At 47.6% G+C, this 20,054-nt stretch overlaps 1 protein-coding gene across 1 annotated transcript in view; it reads right to left on the reverse strand.

Annotated features, from left to right (window-relative positions):
* Window positions 1-8,766, reverse strand: part of LOC123743175 (neuronal acetylcholine receptor subunit beta-2) — a 50,573-nt gene extending 41,807 nt beyond the window's left edge. The window contains exon 1 of the mRNA XM_045718937.2: window positions 8,481-8,766. Coding sequence (XP_045574893.1) covers window positions 8,481-8,526 — 46 coding nt within the window. The 5' untranslated portion in view covers window positions 8,527-8,766. The remainder of the gene's footprint in view (window positions 1-8,480) is intronic.
* Window positions 8,767-20,054: the final 11,288 nt, after the last annotated feature.

Here is a 20,054-nt window from a genome sequence, read left to right on the forward strand (position 1 = left end):
AATCTACTAATTATATGCATATTCTAGTTACTGGGCAGGAGTAGTAACCAGATTAAATCGGGTACGTTTTTTATCCGGCCGTGAAAATACTGTCCCCTATCCCAAACAGGATAAACAAACAGTAGATATAGTTACAAGGAAATTATAGCGGATGTGCCCTAGTGGGCTAAACCGGCATCACGGCTTGGTGGACAAAAGGGAAGTGGGGGTCGACTGAGATAAGACACCACAAAGTTGATAATTATAACAATTGAAATGCTAATCCTTTGCCCATGAACGCTCACTCATTCGGGAATAATTGCAATCAATATGTATATTTACGCTGAGTGTGTCGTCCTGATCTCTGTTGGGAAGTTTGTTTCTGTTGGAGAGTTTGTCCGCCCCCTCTCTCTCTGCCATGGTTAGAATGGATAGTTCAGAGTAACATTCAGCAATGTCGTTATAGAGTAGTTGTTTTGGCGGTTGTCGGTCTTCGCTTTCAATGATACCGAATTCCTAGCTGCAGACTAGTAATTAGTATCAAAGATTTGTTCTTATTCTGTCAGTTAGATAGTCTGAGTTTAACCACGTGGTATGGTTAAGAATTCAGCAAGAGAAATGCATGGTCTCTACTCAAACCTTAGCCCTCTGTGATGAGGTACTGGTCTACAACCTTAGCCCTCTCGTGGTTATTGAGGTAAGCTGGTCTGAAGATAAATTCCCAAGGTGGGGATTTTATTCGGAACATATGACGCCAGGTCATGTCTGTGCTCCTGGGGGCGTGCCAATGACTTAGTGAAACTTTCAACAAAAATACAATTCTCTCACATTAACATAATTACATAGCGTCACATAATTTCACAAATAGTTCCATCTTTACTCATTCATTTTATACCACAATTAGATGCAAGCCTCACAACTGAGACTCTTGTATAAACAGGGTTATCCTCTTACATCTAGACGTTCCGCTAGCGGAACACCTGCTCCAATATCCAATGATGGGCGTGGCGTGAATTACAAATTCCTCTAAAATCCGAAAACTTCCATTTTTCAAACATATGACTATTTTACAGCATTTTAAAGACAAGACTCTCGTTAATCTAACCACACTGTCCGATTTCAAAAAGGCTTTACAGCGAAAGCAAAACATTAGATTATGTCAGCAGAGTACCCAGCCAGAAATAATCAGACACCCATTTTTCAAGATAGCATATAATGTCACAAAAAAACAAAACCACAGCTAAATGCAGCACTAACCTTTGATGATCTTCATCAGATGACAACCCTAGGACATTGTTATACAATGCATGCATGTTTTGTTCAATCAAGTTCATATTTATATCAAAAACCAGCTTTTTTACATTAGCATGTGACGTTCAGAACTAGCATACCCCCCGCAAACCTCCGGTGAATTTACTAAATTACTCACGATAAACGTTGACAAAAAACATAACAATTATTTTAAGAATTATAGATACAGAACTCCTCTATGCACTCGATATGTCCGATTTTAAAATAGCTTTTCGGTGAAAGCACATTTTGCAATATTCTCAGTAGATAGCCCAGCCATCACGGCTAGCCATTTAGACACCGACCAAGTTTAGCCCTGATCAAACTCCGATTTACTATTACAAAAGTTTCATTACCTTTGATGTCTTCGTCAGAATGCACTCCCAGGACTGCTACTTCAATAACAAATGTTGGTTTGGTCCAAAATAATCCATCGTTATATCCAAATTGCGGCATTTTGTTTGTGCGCTCCAAGACACTATCCGAAATGGTAAATCAGGGTCGCGAGCATGGCGCAATTCGTGACAAAAGATTTCTAAATATTCCATTACCGTACTTCGAAGCATGTCAACCGCTGTTTAAAATCCATTTTTATGCCATTTTTCTCGTAAAAAAGCGATAATATTCCGACCGGGAATCTCCGTTTAGCTAAACAGACAAAGGAAAAGAAAGCTTTCGGTCGACGCGGGCACGAGCCTGAGTCTCACAGTACTGTAACCAGCCACTATCCAAACGCGCTACTTTGTTTCAGCCAGAGCCTGCAAAGCCACGATTCAGCATTTTGCCGCCTTCTGAGAGTCCATGTGAGCCGTAGAAAGTGTCACGTAAGAGCAGAGATCCCCTGTAATTGATAGAGATAATCAACAAGGCCAAGAAATGGTCAGACAGGGTACTTCCTGTACAGAATCTTCTCAGGTTTTGGCCTGCCAAATGAGTTCTGTTATACTCACAGACACCATTCAAACAGTTTTAGAAACTTTGGAGTGTTTTCTATCCAAAGCTAATAATTATATGCATATTCTAGTTTCTGGGCAGGAGTACTAATCAGATTAAATCGGGTACGTTTTTTATCCGTCCGTGAAAATACTGCCCCCTAGCCATAACAGGTTACGGTAATGTGGCTGTATTGTCTCTCATGAGTTTCACAAAATTGTACCAAATGGACCAGTTCGTAGCTGGATTATTCCCCGACCGTGTATACATTCTCCAGAACATGTATATTGTTCGGTTCTCAAGTTCTGTGAGGTGGAAGAAATTCCTTTGTTCTCTCTATGAAAACTCACTCTCTCTTATACTCTGGCCATGAGGAGAGAATCTACTCCAGGAATTTATGACCTGCCTAACAGAGCCTGGTGTAGGGAGTATAGAGAGAGGGGGGATGGTGCTCGCTGTACCCAAAGAGGGCAACGTCATGACACTGGTGAGGATGGCAAGTGCGCAGATGAGCTTCCCTGAGACGGTTTCTGACAGTTTGTGCAGAAAGTCTTTGGTTGTGCAAACCCACAGTTTCATCAGCTGTCCGGGTGGCTGGTCTCAGATGATTCCGCAGGTGAAGAAGCTGGATGTGGAGGTCCTGGGCTGGCGTGGTCACATGAGATGTGAGGCAGGTTCGATGTACTGTTAAATTCTCAAAAATTACTTTGGAGGTGGCTTATGGTAGAGAAATTAACATTTCATTATCTGGCAACAACTCTGGGGGACATTCCTGCAGTCAGCATGCCAAACGGGTCGAGAGTTTCAAGTTCCTTGGTGTCCACATCACCAACAAACTATCATGGTCCAAACATACCAAGACAATCGTGAAGAGGGCATGACAAAACCTTTTCTCCCTCAGGAGACTGAAAAGATTTGGCATGAGTCCCCAGATCCTCAAAAGGTTCTACAACTGCACCATCGAGAGCATCCTGACCGGCTGCATCACCGCCTGGTATGGCTACTGCTCAGCATCTGACCATAAGGCACTACAGAGGGTAGTGCAAACGGCCCAGTACATCACTGGGGCCAAGCTTCCTGCCATCCAGGACCTATATAATAGGCGGTGTCAGAGGAAAGCCCATAAAATTGTCAAAGACTCCAGTCACCCAAGTTATAGACTGTTTTCTCTGCTCCCGCACGGCTAGCAGTACCGGAGCGCCAAGTCTAGCACCAAAAGGCTCCTCAACAGCTTCTACCCCCAAGCCATTAGACTGCTGAACAATTCATAAAAATTGCCACTGGACAATTTACATTGAACCCCCCCTACTGCTACTCGCTGTTTGTTTGTTACCTATGCATAGTCACTTCGCCCCCACCTACATGTACAGATTACCTCAACTAGCCTGTACCCCTGCACTCTGACTCGGTACCGGTGCCCCCTGTATATAGCCTCTTTATTGTTATTCTTCTTGTGTTACTTTTTTTCATTACTTTTTATTTTAGCCTACTTGGTAAATATTTTCTTCTTCTTGAACTGCACTGTTGGTTAAGGGCTTGTAAGTAAGCATTTCACGGTAAAGTCTATACTTGTATTCGGTGCATGTGGCAAATAAAGTTTGATTTGATTTTCACACTCCCTCAAAACTTGAGACATCTGTGGCATTGTCTTGTGTGACAAAAGTGTACATGTTAGAGTGGCCTTATCATCCCCAGCACAAGACGTGCCTGTGTAATGATCATGCTGTTTGATCAGCTTCTTGATATGCCACACCTGTCAGGTGACTTGATTATCTTGGCAAAGGATACATTCTCACTAACAGGGATGTAAACAAACTTTTAGAGAAATACACTTTTTATGAGTATGGAACATTTCTGGGATCTTTTATTTCAGCTCATGAAACATGGGACCAACACTTTACATGTTGCGTTTATACTTTTGTTCAGTATATATGCAGACCCGAAGAAATTGAAGCAGCACTTTGAAAGCAAGCATTACAAGTCTCAAATTGTCCCAGTACTGGTTGATGTGAAGGCCTAAGTGACCACACACACTCAAATGGACCTACAGCTGGGGTAAGATTCTTCCATCATTCACACACAGTAGACATAGTGTAAACCACCATGTTGTTATCAAAATGCTGTCCTCAATGCTATTGTTTATGGCTCAATTTGTGGAAATGCTGTGATCACTCATCGTCTTTAATGTCACACAATGACCACGATTTGAATGCTGCAACTGAGACGGAATGACGTCGAGGGACACACTCCGAGTCCCCGAGTATGACTGGACATGGGTAACAACAACCTAAAAGGTGTGTAGAAGCACACCAACACCACATGTTATGTTTATTCCATGGCCAACCATCCCTCTAGCTACCCCTTATTCTACACTATGCCTTTCATGCCCCATGGTCCCTCAACTTCGGACCCTTTTAACTCTTCATCTTATCGCTGTAAACCCACCCTACGTTCACCCAATTTCCCTATGCTGCTTCCTTCACTTGTTCTTCTCCTGATTTCATAACATCTAGACTCAGAAACACATTTAAAAGTGTTGTGGTGTACTGTTTTTGCTACCTCACTTTCACCTATGTAAATTCTGTCCTCCTGCTCATCCTGGGGTTCAGACTGAATGCAGTGGTAAAGGTGCTGCCCACAATTGATAGCAGCAACATGGACCTGTTACATTTACCAGAAGGGTGTTGATATAGCTGTGTTTAGGCATGGCTTCATGGACCTGTTACATTTACCAGAAGGGTGTTGATATAGCTGTGTTTAGGCATAGCTTCATGGACCTGTTACATTTACCAGAAGGGTGTTGATATAGCTGTGTTTAGGCATGGCTTCATGGACCTGTTACATTTACCAGAAGGGTGTTGATATAGCTGTGTTTAGGCATGGCTTCATGGACCTGTTACATTTACCAGAAGGGTGTTGATATAGCTGTGTTTAGGCATGGCTTCATGGACCTGTTACATTTACCAGAAGGGTGTTGGTATAGCTGTGTTTAGGCATGGCTTCATGGACCTGTTACATTTACCAGAAGGGTGTTGATATAGCTGTGTTTAGGCATGGCTTCATGGACCTGTTACATTTACCAGAAGGGTGTTGGTATAGCTGTGTTTAGGCATGGCTTCATGGACCTGTTACATTTACCAGAAGGGTGTTGATATAGCTGTGTTTAGGCATGGCTTCATGGACCTGTTACATTTACCAGAAGGGTGTTGATATAGCTGTGTTTAGGCATGGCTTCATGGACCTGTTACATTTACCAGAAGGGTGTTGATATAGCTGTGTTTAGGCATGGCTTCATGGACCTGTTACATTTACCAGAAGGGTGTTGATATAGCTGTGTTTAGGCATGGCTACCTTGTTTTGAGTCTGTTAAGTGTGATTCTCATTCTGCTGGAGTAGTATTTTATATAAAAGCTACCTTACACCTTCAGTTGTTTCTCCATTTTCACCCACCAAAAATTACAATATGCTGTTTTACATGGTGTTATTTGTGCTGGTCTAATTCCTACAATGGAAAATCAGAAGAATCTGTGTGCTCTTGTCACGATCGCTATCTTCGAACTCCCTGTCGTAAATAAGCCAAGGCACAATGTGCATGGAATTCCACATCTTTTTAATGAAAATGAAACTCACCAAAACAACAAACAGGAGAAAAACTAAAATGTGACGTACTGGGGCTGCTCAAAGGCAGCTACACAAAAACAAGATCCCACAACTAAAGGTGGAAAAAAGGGCTGCCTAAGTATGGTTCCTAATCAGAGACAACGATAGACAGCTGCCTCTGATTAGGAACCGTACTCGGCTCAACACAAAGAAATAGACTAACTAGATTGCCCACCCCACATCACACCCTGACCTAACCAAACTAGAGGAAAATAAACGTCTCTCTAAGGTCAGGGCGTGACAGCTCTCTGATAGTAATACTAATTCATATGGTGCTCTTCAATGTCCCAGGTTTGTGGTGTTGATGAAGAAATAATTTCATCTTTACTTACATTCAGATGTGTATATGTTATGTATTAAAGGCATATGTATGCATTGTTTACTATTTAGATTTAATTAAAACAATTTAATTGTTGGAGTTAAGGTGTGTGGTGGTTATTTATTTATTATCAAATGAGGAGAGACAAACTCATCACACAAGTCAGATTTATACATAAACTAATCTTAATTCACTTATTAATAAGGAAAGCAGGTCACACCACACACACAAGTTAATGATGTGAGTACCCTGCAATAGTGATGGCTGGTCGACAAACCACCCTTATATGATTCCTTGAGAGCCCCGACACAAAGGAAACAAAGATCTTTTATAGCAAAGATACACCCGCTTAGTCTACATGACAAACAACAGATGTGTGGAATGGGTCACAAGGTTAGGATTTGTATAAAATAAATTGACAATTCACAGCAGACAGTATCTGCTGTAAAGACTGTTCTCATTGTGTGGAAACCAGGGTCTGGCCCCCAAAAACAAAGTTCCTCTCATCATTATCCATACCGGAGCCATCTCCATCCTGGTACCTCCCAGCACACAAACACCAACTCATGCTATGGAATGCGGTCTTTAGGTTTTATCACCAAAAGCATGGTAAATCCACGGTCAGCATTGAGCCTCCAGAGGCGCAACTCAGAAGACCATGCCCAGATGACAGTGTTATAAGACCCTTATTCTATTCCACAAAACAACCATTTGAAGCAATAACAGTATTATAACATCATCTTGTAATTTCGATCTCACAGGTGTTTGACGTGATTGATGGGTGACTGGTGCATTCTTGTCAAAAAAATATGCTAATTCATTCATGATTATGGATACATTCTGCAATGAGTTAATTTGGCTTTGAATCTGCAACAGAACATGTCAACAAGTTAGTTCTCAATTGCTTTAATACAGCAGTGCAGTCTAACACCATGCCAACTTATTCATATAGCTGGCTGACAGCAAACGTGTCAGCTAGAGATGAAATGCCAGAGCTTTCAGGGATTTGTAGTCTACGTGCAAGAGCTTGCAGGGATTTGTAGTCTTGCATGATGTCTACTTGATGCTAATTTTGGAATCCGAGAGTAAATAGAGCTGAATATATAGATAAAAGTCTCCTTGTCTGAGAGAGATTTACACAAGAGCCAACCATTTCCATGTTTGTCTGCTAGGTTTGATGACGCGTCCACTGTGGGGCTCAATTGTGTAGGTGGGGGGGTGTATGTGTGTGTGCCATGTGAGTGCTTATATTTGTCATATTTCACACAAGTACACGTCTATATTGAGACACCCTCGGAGAGTGGAGTCATGGCCAGGGTCTGCCATTATCAACAGTGACCCTGGTGCAATTAGGGTTAAGTGCCTTGCTCAAGGGCACATTAACAGATTTTTTACCTTGTCGGTTCAGTTATAACTAGCAACCTTTCAGTTACTGGCCCAACGCTCTAACCGCTAGGCTCCCTGCTGCCACGTGTGCATGTAGTGTGTGTGTGTGTGTGTGTGTGTGTGTGTGTGTGTGTGTGTGTGTGTGTGTGTGTGTGTGTGTGTGTGTGTGTGTGTGTGTGTGTGTGTGTGTGTGTGTGTAAATCAATCATACCTCTAACCTTGGATCCCACACTAGGGTGATAATGTTACTTGATCTGTGTACTATAAGCCAGGCCAGCTATACAGTGACACATAATCTTCCATTATTAGTCATGTAACGTCATTATAATGGCTAAGAAATATAGACTAAAAGGCTATGTTGATGGGAAAAACATGTGGCTTCTCTCAATAGAAAGAAAGACATATCCACACAGTAATGGGGACTCAATAATCATGGATTGCTTGGGTAAAGGATTCAACGCGTCTTTTATTGTAGGAGGGGAACTCACCTTCTCCATTGTATTGCATTCTACAATATATGAACGCGTAGCATAAAGATAAATATTGACTTCCTTGTTGCCTTCAGTAATGTTGTCATAAAAGATCATCCCAGTTGAGCGCATAACGTAATGCAGTTATGATGTATCATTTCTCCCTAACATCATCATTCCGTTGTAGCCTAGTACGTACTCACACACAGCCGTTATGAGAACGATGGTGACACAGCAATGAAACAGTCATTATCTCTATCTTGTCTTCTCCTCTCCATTTATCCAACTATCCCTCCCTCAAAGCATCCTTCCATTAAATCTATAGAAGACTAATGTATGGTGCTTTCAGCCCCCCGTGGTCGTACCGAGAAGAGCCACACAAAAGCGCATCATTCCCGGCTCCGGCGAGCCATTAACACAGCCTCGACAGACAACTTACTCACCTCTCACAATGGCGAGTAGGCACAGCAGCAGCGTCCAAGCGCCCATCGCTGCTCAGATGCGTGCGTATGTGTGCGCTCCGAACCAAAAGGTGCTCACTCGAACAGCGAACGCCTCCGGAACACACGCAGTGTTCTTTTCTTGATATTCCGTTATTAATTCTTCACTCGGTACCTGTCATGGTTCCGTCAGGTCTTCTCAGTACAGACATAGTTTTTATTCGTGTCTAAAATCTCCAGGTATACTTGGGAGTCGAGCCGAGCGGGATTGGCTGTCCGTATTGTGCTAACAGCCTGGTATTATAGACTAGACGTAACATAGTAAATGTAAATCCGGGATACTCAAATGAGTCATGTTATGTTTGGTATGGTTACATAAGACAGAAGGTTACTTAAAGCAAAAACTAAAGTAGGGTGGTTGGTCCGGGTGATTGGGTGGACGTTTAATGCGAAGGTGGATGGGTGGGAATATAACACGAAAGTATAGCAACCCAAAAGTTGCATTTCGAATCTCATCACGGACAACTTTAGCATTTTAAAGAATTACCAATTTGTAACGGGCGTCATATAGAGGAGACCAAGGCGCAGCGTGTCGAGTGCTCATCGTTATATTTTAATGAAAACGAACACTAGACAAAATAAACAAAATGACAGCCAACAGTTCTGTCAGGTAAATACAACGAAACAGAAAACAACTACCCACACAAACCAAGGGAAAAAGGCTGCCTACATATGGCTTCTAATCAGAGACAACGATAGACAGCTGCCTCTGATTGGAAACCATACCCAGGCCAAAACATAGAAAACAAACACATAGAATGCCCACCCCCTATCACACCTTGACCTAACTAAACAGAGAAAAAAACAGCTCTCTTAGGTCAGAGCGTGACAGTACCCCCCCCCCCACCGCCCCCAAAGGTGCGGACTCCCGGCCACAAACCTGAACCTATAGGGGAGGGTCCGGGTGGGCATCTATAATTGGCGGCGGCTCTGGTTCAGGGCGTGGCACCCCCACCGCCCGCTGATCCCCCCGCTTCTGTGTGTCCGGAGGAACCAAACCGTGGATCATCGCCGGAGGCTTTGGAACGCCAACCGCCGCTGAAGACTCTGGGTTGAAGGCCGCCGCTGAAGACTCTGGGCTGCAGACCGCCGCTGAAGACTCTGGGTTGAAGGCCGCCGCTGAAGACTCTGGGCTGCAGACCGCCGCTGAACTCTGGGCTGCAGACCGCCGCTGAAGACTCTGGGCTGCAGACCGCCGCTGAAAACTCTGGGCTGCAGACCGCCGCTGAAGACTCTGGGCTGCAGACCGCCGCTGAAGACTCTGGGCTGCAGACCGCCGCTGAAGACTCTGGGCTGCAGACCGTCGCTGAAGACTCGGGGCTGCAGACCGTCGCTGAAGACTCGGGGCTGCAGACCGTCGCTGAAGACTCGGGGCTGCAGACCGTCTCTGAAGGCTCCGGACTGGGGAGCATCGCTGGAGACTCCGGACTGGGGAGCGTCGCTGGAGGCTCCGGACTGGGGAGCGTCGCTGGAGACTCCGGACTGAGGAGCGTCGCTGAAGGCTCCGGACTGGGGAGCGTCGCCGGAGGTTCTGGACTGAGGAGCGCCGCCGGAGGCTCCGGACTGAGGAGCGTTGCCGGAGGTTCTGGACTGAGGAGCGCCGCCGGAGGCTCCGGACTGAGGAGCGTCATTGTAGGTTCCGGACTAGGGACCGTTGCTGCAAGCTCCATGCCATGGATCATCAATACAGGTTCCGCGCCATGGATCATCACTGGAGGCTTCGTGCTATGGATCATCTCTACAGGCTCCGGGCCATGGATCATCCCTACAGGCTTCTTGCCATGGATTATCCCTACAGGCTCCGGACCATGGATAATCCCTACAGGCTTCTTGCCATGGATTATCCCTACAGGCTCCAGGCCATGGATTACCTCTGGAGGCTTCGTGTCATGGATCATCCCTACAGGCTTCTTGCCATGGATTATCCCTACAGGCTCCGGACCATGGATAATCCCTACAGGCTTCTTGCCATGGATTATCCCTACAGGCTCCAGGCCATGGATTACCTCTGGAGGCTTCGTGCCATGGAACACCCCTACAGGCTCCGGGCCATGGATCATCACTGGAGGCTTCGTGCCATGGATCATCACTGGAGGCTTCGTGCCATGGATCATCTCTACAGGCTTCGGACCATAGATTATCACTGGAGGCTTTTCTAGTGGAGCTGGAACGGGTCTCACCGGTCTGGAGAGACGCACTGAGGACCTGGTGCTCAGAGCAGGCACCGGCCGTACTGGGCTATGGAAGCGCACTGGAGGGAGAGTGCGAGGAGCAGGCACAGGACGTTCTGGGCTATGGAGGCGCACTGGAGGGAGAGTGCGAGGAGCAGGCACAGGCTCACCACAATAAGCACGGGGAGTTGGCTCAGGTCTCACCCCTGGCCCAGCCAAACTACCCGTGTGCCCCCCCAAAACATTTTTTGGGGGCTGCCTCTCGTTCTTCCCCGGTAGTTTCATAAAATAAAATGTTTAAAAAATGGAAAAGTGGTGAGTGTATATGTATTCACCCCCTTTGCTATGAAGCCCCTAAATAAGATCTGGTGCAATCAATTACCTTCAGAAGTCACATAATTATATAAATAAAGTCCACCTGTGTGCATTCTAAGTGTCACATGATCTGTCACATGATCGCAGTATATATACACCTGTTCTGAAAGGCCCCAGATTCTGCAACAGCACTAAGCAAGGGGAACAACCAAGCAAGCGGCACCATGAAGATCAAGGAGCTCTCCAAACAGGTCAGGGACAAAGTTGTAGAGAAGTACAGATCAGGGTTGGGTTCTAAATAAATATCTGAAACTTTAAACATCCCACAGAGCACCATTAAATCCATTATTAAAAAATGGAAATAATATGGCACCACAACAAACCTGCCAAGAGAGGGCCGTCCACCAAAACTCACGGACAAGGCAAGGTGGGCATTAATCAGAGATGCAACAAAGAGACCAAAGATAACCCTGAAGGAGCTGCAAAGCTCCACAGCGGAGATGGGAGTATCTGCCCATATGTCCACTTTAAGCCGTACGCTCCACAGAGCTGGGCATTAAGGAAGAGTGGCCAGAAAAAAGCCATTGCTTAAAGAAAAAATAAGCAAACACATTTGGTGTTCGCCAAAAGGCATGTGGAAGACTCCCCAAATATATGGAAGAAGGTACTCTGGTCAGATGAGACTAAAATTGAGATTTTTGCCCATCAAGAAAAACACTATGTCTGGCACAAACCCGACACCTCTCATCACTCCGAGAACACCATCTCCACAGTGAAGCATGGTGGTGGCAGCATCAAGCTGTGGGGATGTTTTTCATCGGCAGGGACTGGGAAACTGGTCAGAATTGAAGGAATGATGGATGGTGCTAAATACAGGGACATTTTTGAGGGAAACCTGTTTCAGTCTTCCAGAGATTTGAGACTGGGATGGAGGTTCACCTTCCAGCAGGACAATGACCCTAAGCATACTGCTAAAACAACACTCGACTGGTTTAAGGGGAAACATTTAAATGTCTTGGAATGGCCGAGTCAAAGCCCAGACCTCAATCCAAATGAGAATCTGTGGTATGACTTAATGATTGTTGTACACCAGAGGAACCCATCCAACTTGAAGGAGCTGGAGCAGTTTTGCCTTGAAGAATGGGCAAAAATCCCAGGGGCCAGTGACAAGCTTATAGAGACATACCCCCAAGAGACTTGCAGCTGTAATTGCTGGAAAAGGTGGCTCTACAAGTATTGACCTTGGGAGGTGAATAGTTATGCACGCTCAAGTTTTCTGGTTTTTTTGTCTTATTTCTTGTTTATTTCACCAAAAAAAATATTTTGCATCTTCAGAGTGGTAGGCATGTTGTGTACATCAAATAATACAAACCCCCTCAAAATACATTTTAATTCCAGGTTGTAAGGCAACAAAATAGGAAAAATGCCAAGGGGGGTGAATACTTTCACAAGCCACTGTACCAGACGAAACGTAGCATATCATACCAGTAAGTCTTTTGGATTACATTTAATATGTTACGCCTACCCCTGAGTCCAGGTTGGTGCTGAGCAATGGATGAGCTAGAAAATAAAGGGAGGGGGAGGTGTGGAGGATGTGGGGTACAACAGTTTCCCATCACTTGGAAGCATGTGCTGTCATTTCATTTATCACAATATCCTCGTTTGATATTGAGGTGGAAATTAAAATGACTGTTGACCTAAAATAGCAAAACGATGTTTAAATGAATCAACTATGATGCCAACAATTAGGCCATGTGTCTGACTCTGCCTATGTCTCCCTACATTTAGTAAATAGGCATAGAGACAAAGCTACCAGGTTTGTATAGCAGGATTTATCAAACCTTTCGAAAATCAGGCCTCAGTAAAAAGGTCATATTTCCATCCACTCAACATGACCAACTGACGTTTTGACTGTTTGTAGTCCAGTAGTCTGTCTTGTCCAGTAGTATGTCTGGTCTAGTAGTCTGTTTGTGGTCCAGTAGTCTGTTTGTGGTCTAGTAGTCTGTCTGTGGTCCAGTAGTCTGTCTATGGTCCAGTAGTCTGTCTGTGGACAAGTAGTCTATCTGTGAACTAGTAGTCTATCTGTGCTTCAGTAGTTTGTGCTCCAGTAGTCAGTATGTGGTCTAGTAGTCTGTCTATGGTCCAGGAGTCTGTCTGTGGTCTAGTAGTCTGTCTGTGGACTAGTAGTCCTTCTGTGCTCCAGGAGTCTGTGGTCCAGTAGTCTTTCTGTGGTCCAGTAGTATGTCTGTGGACTAGTAGTCTGTCTGTGGTCCAGTAGTCTGTCTGTGGACTAGTAGTCTGTCTGTGCTCCAGGAGTCTGTGGTCCAGTAGTCTGTCTGTGGTCAAGTAGTCTGTCTGTGGTTCAGTAGTCTGTCTGTGGTCTAGTAGTCTGTCTGTGGACTAGTAGTCCTTCTGTGCTCCAGGAGTCTGTGCTCCAGTAGTCTGTCTGTGGTCTAGTAGTCTGTCTGTGGACTAGTAGTCCTTCTGTGATCCAGGAGTCTGTGGTCCAGTAGTCTGTCTGTGGTCCAGTAGTATGTCTGTGGACTAGTAGTCTGTCTGTGGTCCAGTAGTCTGTCTGTTGACTAGTAGTCTCTCTGTGCTCCAGGAGTCTGTGGTCCAGTAGTCTGTCTGTGGTCTAGTAGTCTTTCTGAGGTCCAGTAGTCTGTTTGAGGTCTAGTAGTCTGTCTGTGGTCCAGTAGTCTGTGTGTGGTCCAGTAGTCTACCTGCATGCTTTCTCCTTCTCTCTGCCTGGCATGTGACTTAGTGATGGAAAAGCATGTCATTCACTGATAGTGGGGGGTCGCAGAGAGGTGTGTATGTACATGTGCATGTGTATGGCTGTGTGTGTGCGTGCATATGGCTGTGTCTGTGACGTGTGTGTGTGTGTGTTGCGGCCTGGGTCTATCCCCAGTCCCGAGAATGAATCTGACTGTGACAGAGCTGACAGCGACTTAACATTCACATCTCAACACGTACTATATGTGCCCGCTGGCTAGAATACCTCAATACATCTCTTTAAGACAGTCACACACACACGCACACACACACGCACGCACGCACACACAGTCACACCACACACACACACACACACACACACACACACACACACACACACACACACACACACACACACACACACACACACACACACACACACACGCACATGCAAATCCTCTCTTCTCCACACTCCCTCCCTCTGTTTGTTCACTTCTCTCATGCTGCTTCTCTTCTGCTGTTTCTCTCTCTCTTTCCCTCTCTTTCTCTCTCTCTCTCTCTCTCTCTCTCTCACTACTCTTTATTTATCTGTACTCTCTCTCTCTCTCTCCTATTCTCCCCCTGGCTCCCTCACTCTGTTCTCTCCATCCTTCAACCATCCTTTAAAAGTAATTTCCTCAACATCTTAGATAATGTAACGGTTGTCTTCATGAATGGACCAAGGCGCAGCAGGTATGTGAATACTCATGGTTATTTTATTACCAAAAAAAGAGTAAAGCATCCACTTGAAAAAAACAATGACGGTGACAACAGTAGCAGTTTTACAGGCTATACACGCAGTGTAAAAACAACTACCCACAAACCCAAGTGACAAACATACTCCTACATATATGACTCCCAATCAGGAACAACGATCCCCAGCTGTTCCTGATTAGGAGCCACAAGACCAACACAGAACACAAGACTGCCACGTCCTGACCCCAAAACTACAACAACAGCTCCATCTGCTGGTCAGGACGTGACAGTACCCCCCCCCTCAAGGTGCAGACCCCGGAATGCACCTAACAATGAAAAAACACCAACAAACAAAAATCCCCAACAAAACCCATAAACAATAACCCCTAAACAATAAGGGAGGGAAGGGAGGGTGGCTGCCGTCAACGACGGCACTGTGCTACACCCTCCCTCCCCAACCCACCTATCCTGGAGGTGGCTCCGGTGCAGGACGTGGACCCTGCTCCACCCTCGGCGTCGCCCACTTTGGTGGAGCCGATAGCTGCACCAGGCAGACGGACCCCTCGAGCCGGGCCGGAGGACAGGAGGGCCCCTCGGGCTGGGCCGGGGAGCAGGAGGGCCCCTCGGGCTGGGCCGGAGAGCAGGAGGGCCCCTCGGGCTGGGCCGGAGACCATGCGGGCCCCTCGGGCTGGGCCGGAAGGCATGCGGGCCACTCGGGCTGGGCCGGAAGGCATGCGGGCCACTCGGGCTGGGCCGGAAGGCATGCGGGCCACTCGGGCTGGGCCGGAAGGCATGCGGGCCCCTCGGGCTGGGCCGGAAGGCATGCGGGCCCCTCGGGCTGGGCCGGAAGGCATGCGGGCCCCTCGGGCTGGGCCGGAAGGCATGCGGGCCCCTCGGGCTGGGCCGGAAGGCATGCGGGCCACTCGGGCTGGGCCGGAAGGCATGCGGGCCACTCGGGCTGGGCCGGAAGGCATGCGGGCCACTCGGGCTGGGCCGGAAGGCATGCGGGCCACTCGGGCTGGGCCGGAAGGCATGCGGGCCACTCGGGCTGGGCCGGAGGGCAGGAGGACCACTCGGGCTGGACCGGAGGGCAGGAGGACCACTCGGGCTGATCCTGACAGGCCGGGCACCCTGGCAGATCAGGGCAGGCGGGCACCTCTGGCAGAACCGGGCAGTCCGGCCACTCTGGCAGAACAGGGCAGTCCGGCCACTCTGGCAGAACAGGGCAGTCCGGCCACTCTGGCAGAACAGGGCAGTCCGGCCACTCTGGCAGAACAGGGCAGTCCGGCCACTCTGGCAGAACAGGACAGTCCGGCCACTCCGGCAGAACAGGACAGTCCGGCCACTCCGGCAGTTCAGGGCAGTCCGGCCACTCCGGCAGTTCAGGGCAGTCCGGCCACTCCGGCAGTTCAGGGCAGTCCGGCCACTCCGGCAGTTCAGGGCAGTCCGGCCACTCCGGCAGTTCAGCGCAGTCCGGCCACTCCGGCAGTTCAGCGCAGTCCGGCCACTCCGGCAGTTCAGCGCAGTCCGACCACTCCGGCAGTTCAGCGCAGTCCGGCCACTCCGGCGACTGTTGACTGGCGGGCAGCTCCGACGACTGTTGACTGGCGGGCAGCTCCGACGACTGTTGACTGGCGGGCAGCTCCGACGACTGTTGACTGGCGGGCAGCTCCGACGACTGTTGACTGGCGGGCAGCTCCGACGACTGTTGACTGGCGGGCAGCTCCGACGACTGTTGACTGGCGGGCAGCTCCGACGACTGTTGACTCCTGATGCGTGGGGCAGGTATTGGACGTACCAGCCTGGAGACACGCACCTCCATGCTAGTGTGTCTAGCGGGAAACACCGGACCGAAAGGGCGCACTGGCGGTCTTGAGCGCAGGGTTGGCATCACCCGTTCCGGCTCGATGCTCCTCTTGCCCTGGCACCTGCGGGGCGCTGGTACTGGGCGCACTGGGCTGTGCGTCCGTATAGGCGAGATGGTGCGCACCTCAGCGTAACATGGCGCCCTCCACCTCGTACGCACCTCCCTGTAGTCACGGGTAGCTGGCTTACGGCTCTTCCCTGGCCTGGCCAAACTACCCGTGTGCCCCCCCCCAAAAAAATCTTGGGGCTGCCTCTCGGGTTCCCTTAGCTCCCTTAACTTGTCCGCCCAGAATTTTCTCTCGTCCTGCCAGGTCCATTCTTCCATTTCCTTCTCCTGTGGCTTCCTCCTCTTCTGCTGCTTGGTCCTTTGGTGGTGGGTAGTTCTGTAACGGTTGTCTTCATGAATGGACCAAGGCGCAGCAGGTATGTGAATACTCATGGTTATTTTATTACCAAAAAAAGAGTAAAGCATCCACTTGAAAAAAACAATGACGGTGACAACAGTAGCAGTTTTACAGGCTATACACGCAGTGTAAAAACAACTACCCACAAACCCAAGTGACAAACATACTCCTACATATATGACTCCCAATCAGGAACAACGATCCCCAGCTGTTCCTGATTAGGAGCCACAAGACCAACACAGAACACAAGACTGCCACGTCCTGACCCCAAAACTACAACAACAGCTCCATCTGCTGGTCAGGACGTGACAGATAAGCATGCCCCGTTCAAAAAATGCAGAACTAAGAACAGATATAGCCCTTGGTTCACTCCAGACCTGACTTCCCTTGACCAGCACAAAAACATCCTGTGGCGGACAGCAATAGCATCGAATAGTCCCCGCGATATGCAACTGTTCAGGGAAGTCAGGAACCAATACACGCAGTCAGTCAGGAAAGCAAAGGCTAGCTTTTTCAAGCAGAAATTTTCATCCTGTAGCTCTAACTCCAAAAAGTTTTGGGACACTGTAAAGTCCATGGAGAACAAGAGCACCTCCTCCCAGCTGCCCACTGCACTGAGGCTAGGTAACACGGTCACCACCGATAAATCCATGATAATCGAAAATTTCATGAAGCATTTCTCAACGGCTGGCCATGCCTTCCTCCTGGCTACTCCAACCCCGGCCAACAGCTCCGCCCCAACCCCCACCCCCCCCCCCCCACCCCCGCAGCTACTCACCCAAGCCTTCACCCAAATCCAGATAGCAGATGTTCTGAAAGAGCTGCAAAACCTGGACCCGTACAAATCAGCTGGGTTAGACAATCTGGACCCTCTCTTTCTAAAACTATCCGCTGCCATTGTTGCAACCCCTATTACCAGTCTGTTCAACCTCTCTTTCGTATCGTCCGAGATCCCTAAAGATTGGAAAGCTGCCGCAGTCATCCCCCTCTTCAAAGGGGGTTATATCCTAGACCCAAACTGTTACAGACCTATTTCCATCCTGCCCTGCCTATCCAAAGTCTTTGAAAGCCAAGTTAATAAACAGATCACTGACCATTTCGAATCCCACCGTACCTTCTCCACTGTGCAATCCGGTTTCACGGGTGCACCTCAGTCACGCTCAAGGTACTAAATGATATCATAACCGCCATCGATAAAAGACAGTACTGTGCAGCCGTCTTCATCGACCTGGCCAAGGCTTTCGACTCTGTCAATCACCGTATTCTTATCGGCAGACTCAATAGCCTTGGTTTTTCTAACGACTGCCTCGCCTGGTTCACCAACTACTTTGCAGAAAGAGTTCAGTGCGTCAAATCGGAGGGCATGTGGTCTGGACCTCTGGCAGTCTCTATGGGGGTACCACAGGGTTCAATTCTCGGGCCGACTCTTTTCTCTGTATATATCAATGATGTCGCTCTTGCTGCGGGCGATTCCCTGATCCACCTCTACGCAGACGACACCATTCTGTATACTTCTGGCCCTTCCTTGGACACTGTGCTAACTAACCTCCAAACGAGCTTCAATGCCATACAACACTCCTTCCGTGGCCTTCAACTGCTCTTAAACAATAGTAAAACCAAATGCATGCTTTTCATCCGTTCGCTGCCCACACCCGCCCGCCCGACTAGCATCACCACCCTGGACGGTTCCAACCTAGAATATGTGGACCACTACAAATACCTAGGTGTCTGGTTAGACTGTAAACTCTCCTTCCAGACTCTTATTAAACATCTCCAATCCAAAATCGAATCTAGAATCGGCTTACTTTTCGCAACAAAGCCTCCTTCACTCACGCCGCCAAACATACCCTAGTAAAACTGACTATCCTACCGATCCTCGACTTCGGCGATGTCATCTATAAAATAGCTTCCAATACTCTACTCAGCAAACTGGATGCAGTCTATCACAGTGCCATACGTTTTGTTACCAAATCACCTTATACCACCCACCACTGCGACCTGTATGCTCTAGTTGGCTGGCCCTCGCTACATATTCGTCGCCAGACCCACTGGCTCCAGGTCATCTATAAGTCTATGCTTGGTAAAGCTCCACCTTATCTCAGTTCACTGGTCACGATAACAACACTCACCCGTAGCACACGTTCCAGCAGGTATATCTCACTGATCATCCCCAAAGCCAACACCTCATTTGGCCGCCTTTCATTCCAGTTCTCTGCTGCCAGTGACTGGAACGAATTGCAAAAATCGCTGAAGTTGGAGACTTTTATTTCCCTCACCAACTTTAAACATCAGCTATCTGAGCAGCTAACCGATCGCTGCAGCTGCACATAGTCCATCTGTACATTGCCCACCCTATCTACCTACCTCATCCCCTTACTGTTTTTATTTTATTTACTTTTCTGCTCTTTTGCACACCTGTATCTCTACATGCATACCATCAAATGCTCATTTATCACTCCAGTGTTAATCTGCTAAATTGTAATTATTTGCTCCTATGGCCTATTTATTGCCTACCTCCTCATGCCTTTTGCACACACTGTATATAGACTTTCTTTTTTCTACTGTATCATTGACTTGTTTATTGTGTTATTGGCTTGTTTATTGTTTACTCCATGTGTAACTCTGTGTTGTGTTCTGTGTCACACTGCTTTGCTTTATCTTGGCCAGGTTGCAGTTGTAAATGAGAACTTGTTCTCAACTTGCCTACCTGGTTAAATAAAGGTGAAAAAAATGTTTTTAAAAATCCTTCAACCAGTGTTTTTCTACAGTTGAGAGTCACAAGTTGTGTAGTCATTAGGCCATGAATAATTATAGCCACAGGAAAGCTATGAGGGTCTCCTCTCCTCCTCTCATCCCTCTGTCTCATCCCTTTTTCTCTTCCCTCTCCTCTCCTCTCCTCCTCTCATCCCTCTGTCTCATCCCTTTTTCTCCTCTTCTCCCCTTTCCTCTCTCCTCTCCTCTCCTCTCTCCTCTCCTCTCCTCTCCTCTCCTCTCCTCTCCTCTCCTCTCCTCTCCTCTCCTCTCCTCTCCTCTCCCCTACCCTCCTTTCATTTCTCCTCTCCCTCCTCCTCTTCTCCTCTTCTCTCTTCTCCTCCTTTATGCCAGTCCATTCTCCTCTCTGAGGGTAAAAGCCCATTTTGGTCCTCTCCCCCTCAGGGTCCTTGATAGAAGTGACCTCCATTCCACCTTCCCAAAGACAACCAGTGGTGGAGTAGGAAAGGGGGTGAGCATTGCCGCGGGAACTAGGGGTGCTGAATGTGCTGCAGCACCCCCTGAAAAAAAGTGGGAAGAAGAAGTGAGGAGTGAGGAGG

The sequence above is a fragment of the Salmo salar genome, chromosome 05 (assembly GCF_965601325.2).
Source record: "Salmo salar chromosome 05, fSalSal1, whole genome shotgun sequence".
Taxonomy (NCBI): Eukaryota; Metazoa; Chordata; class Actinopteri; order Salmoniformes; family Salmonidae; genus Salmo; species Salmo salar.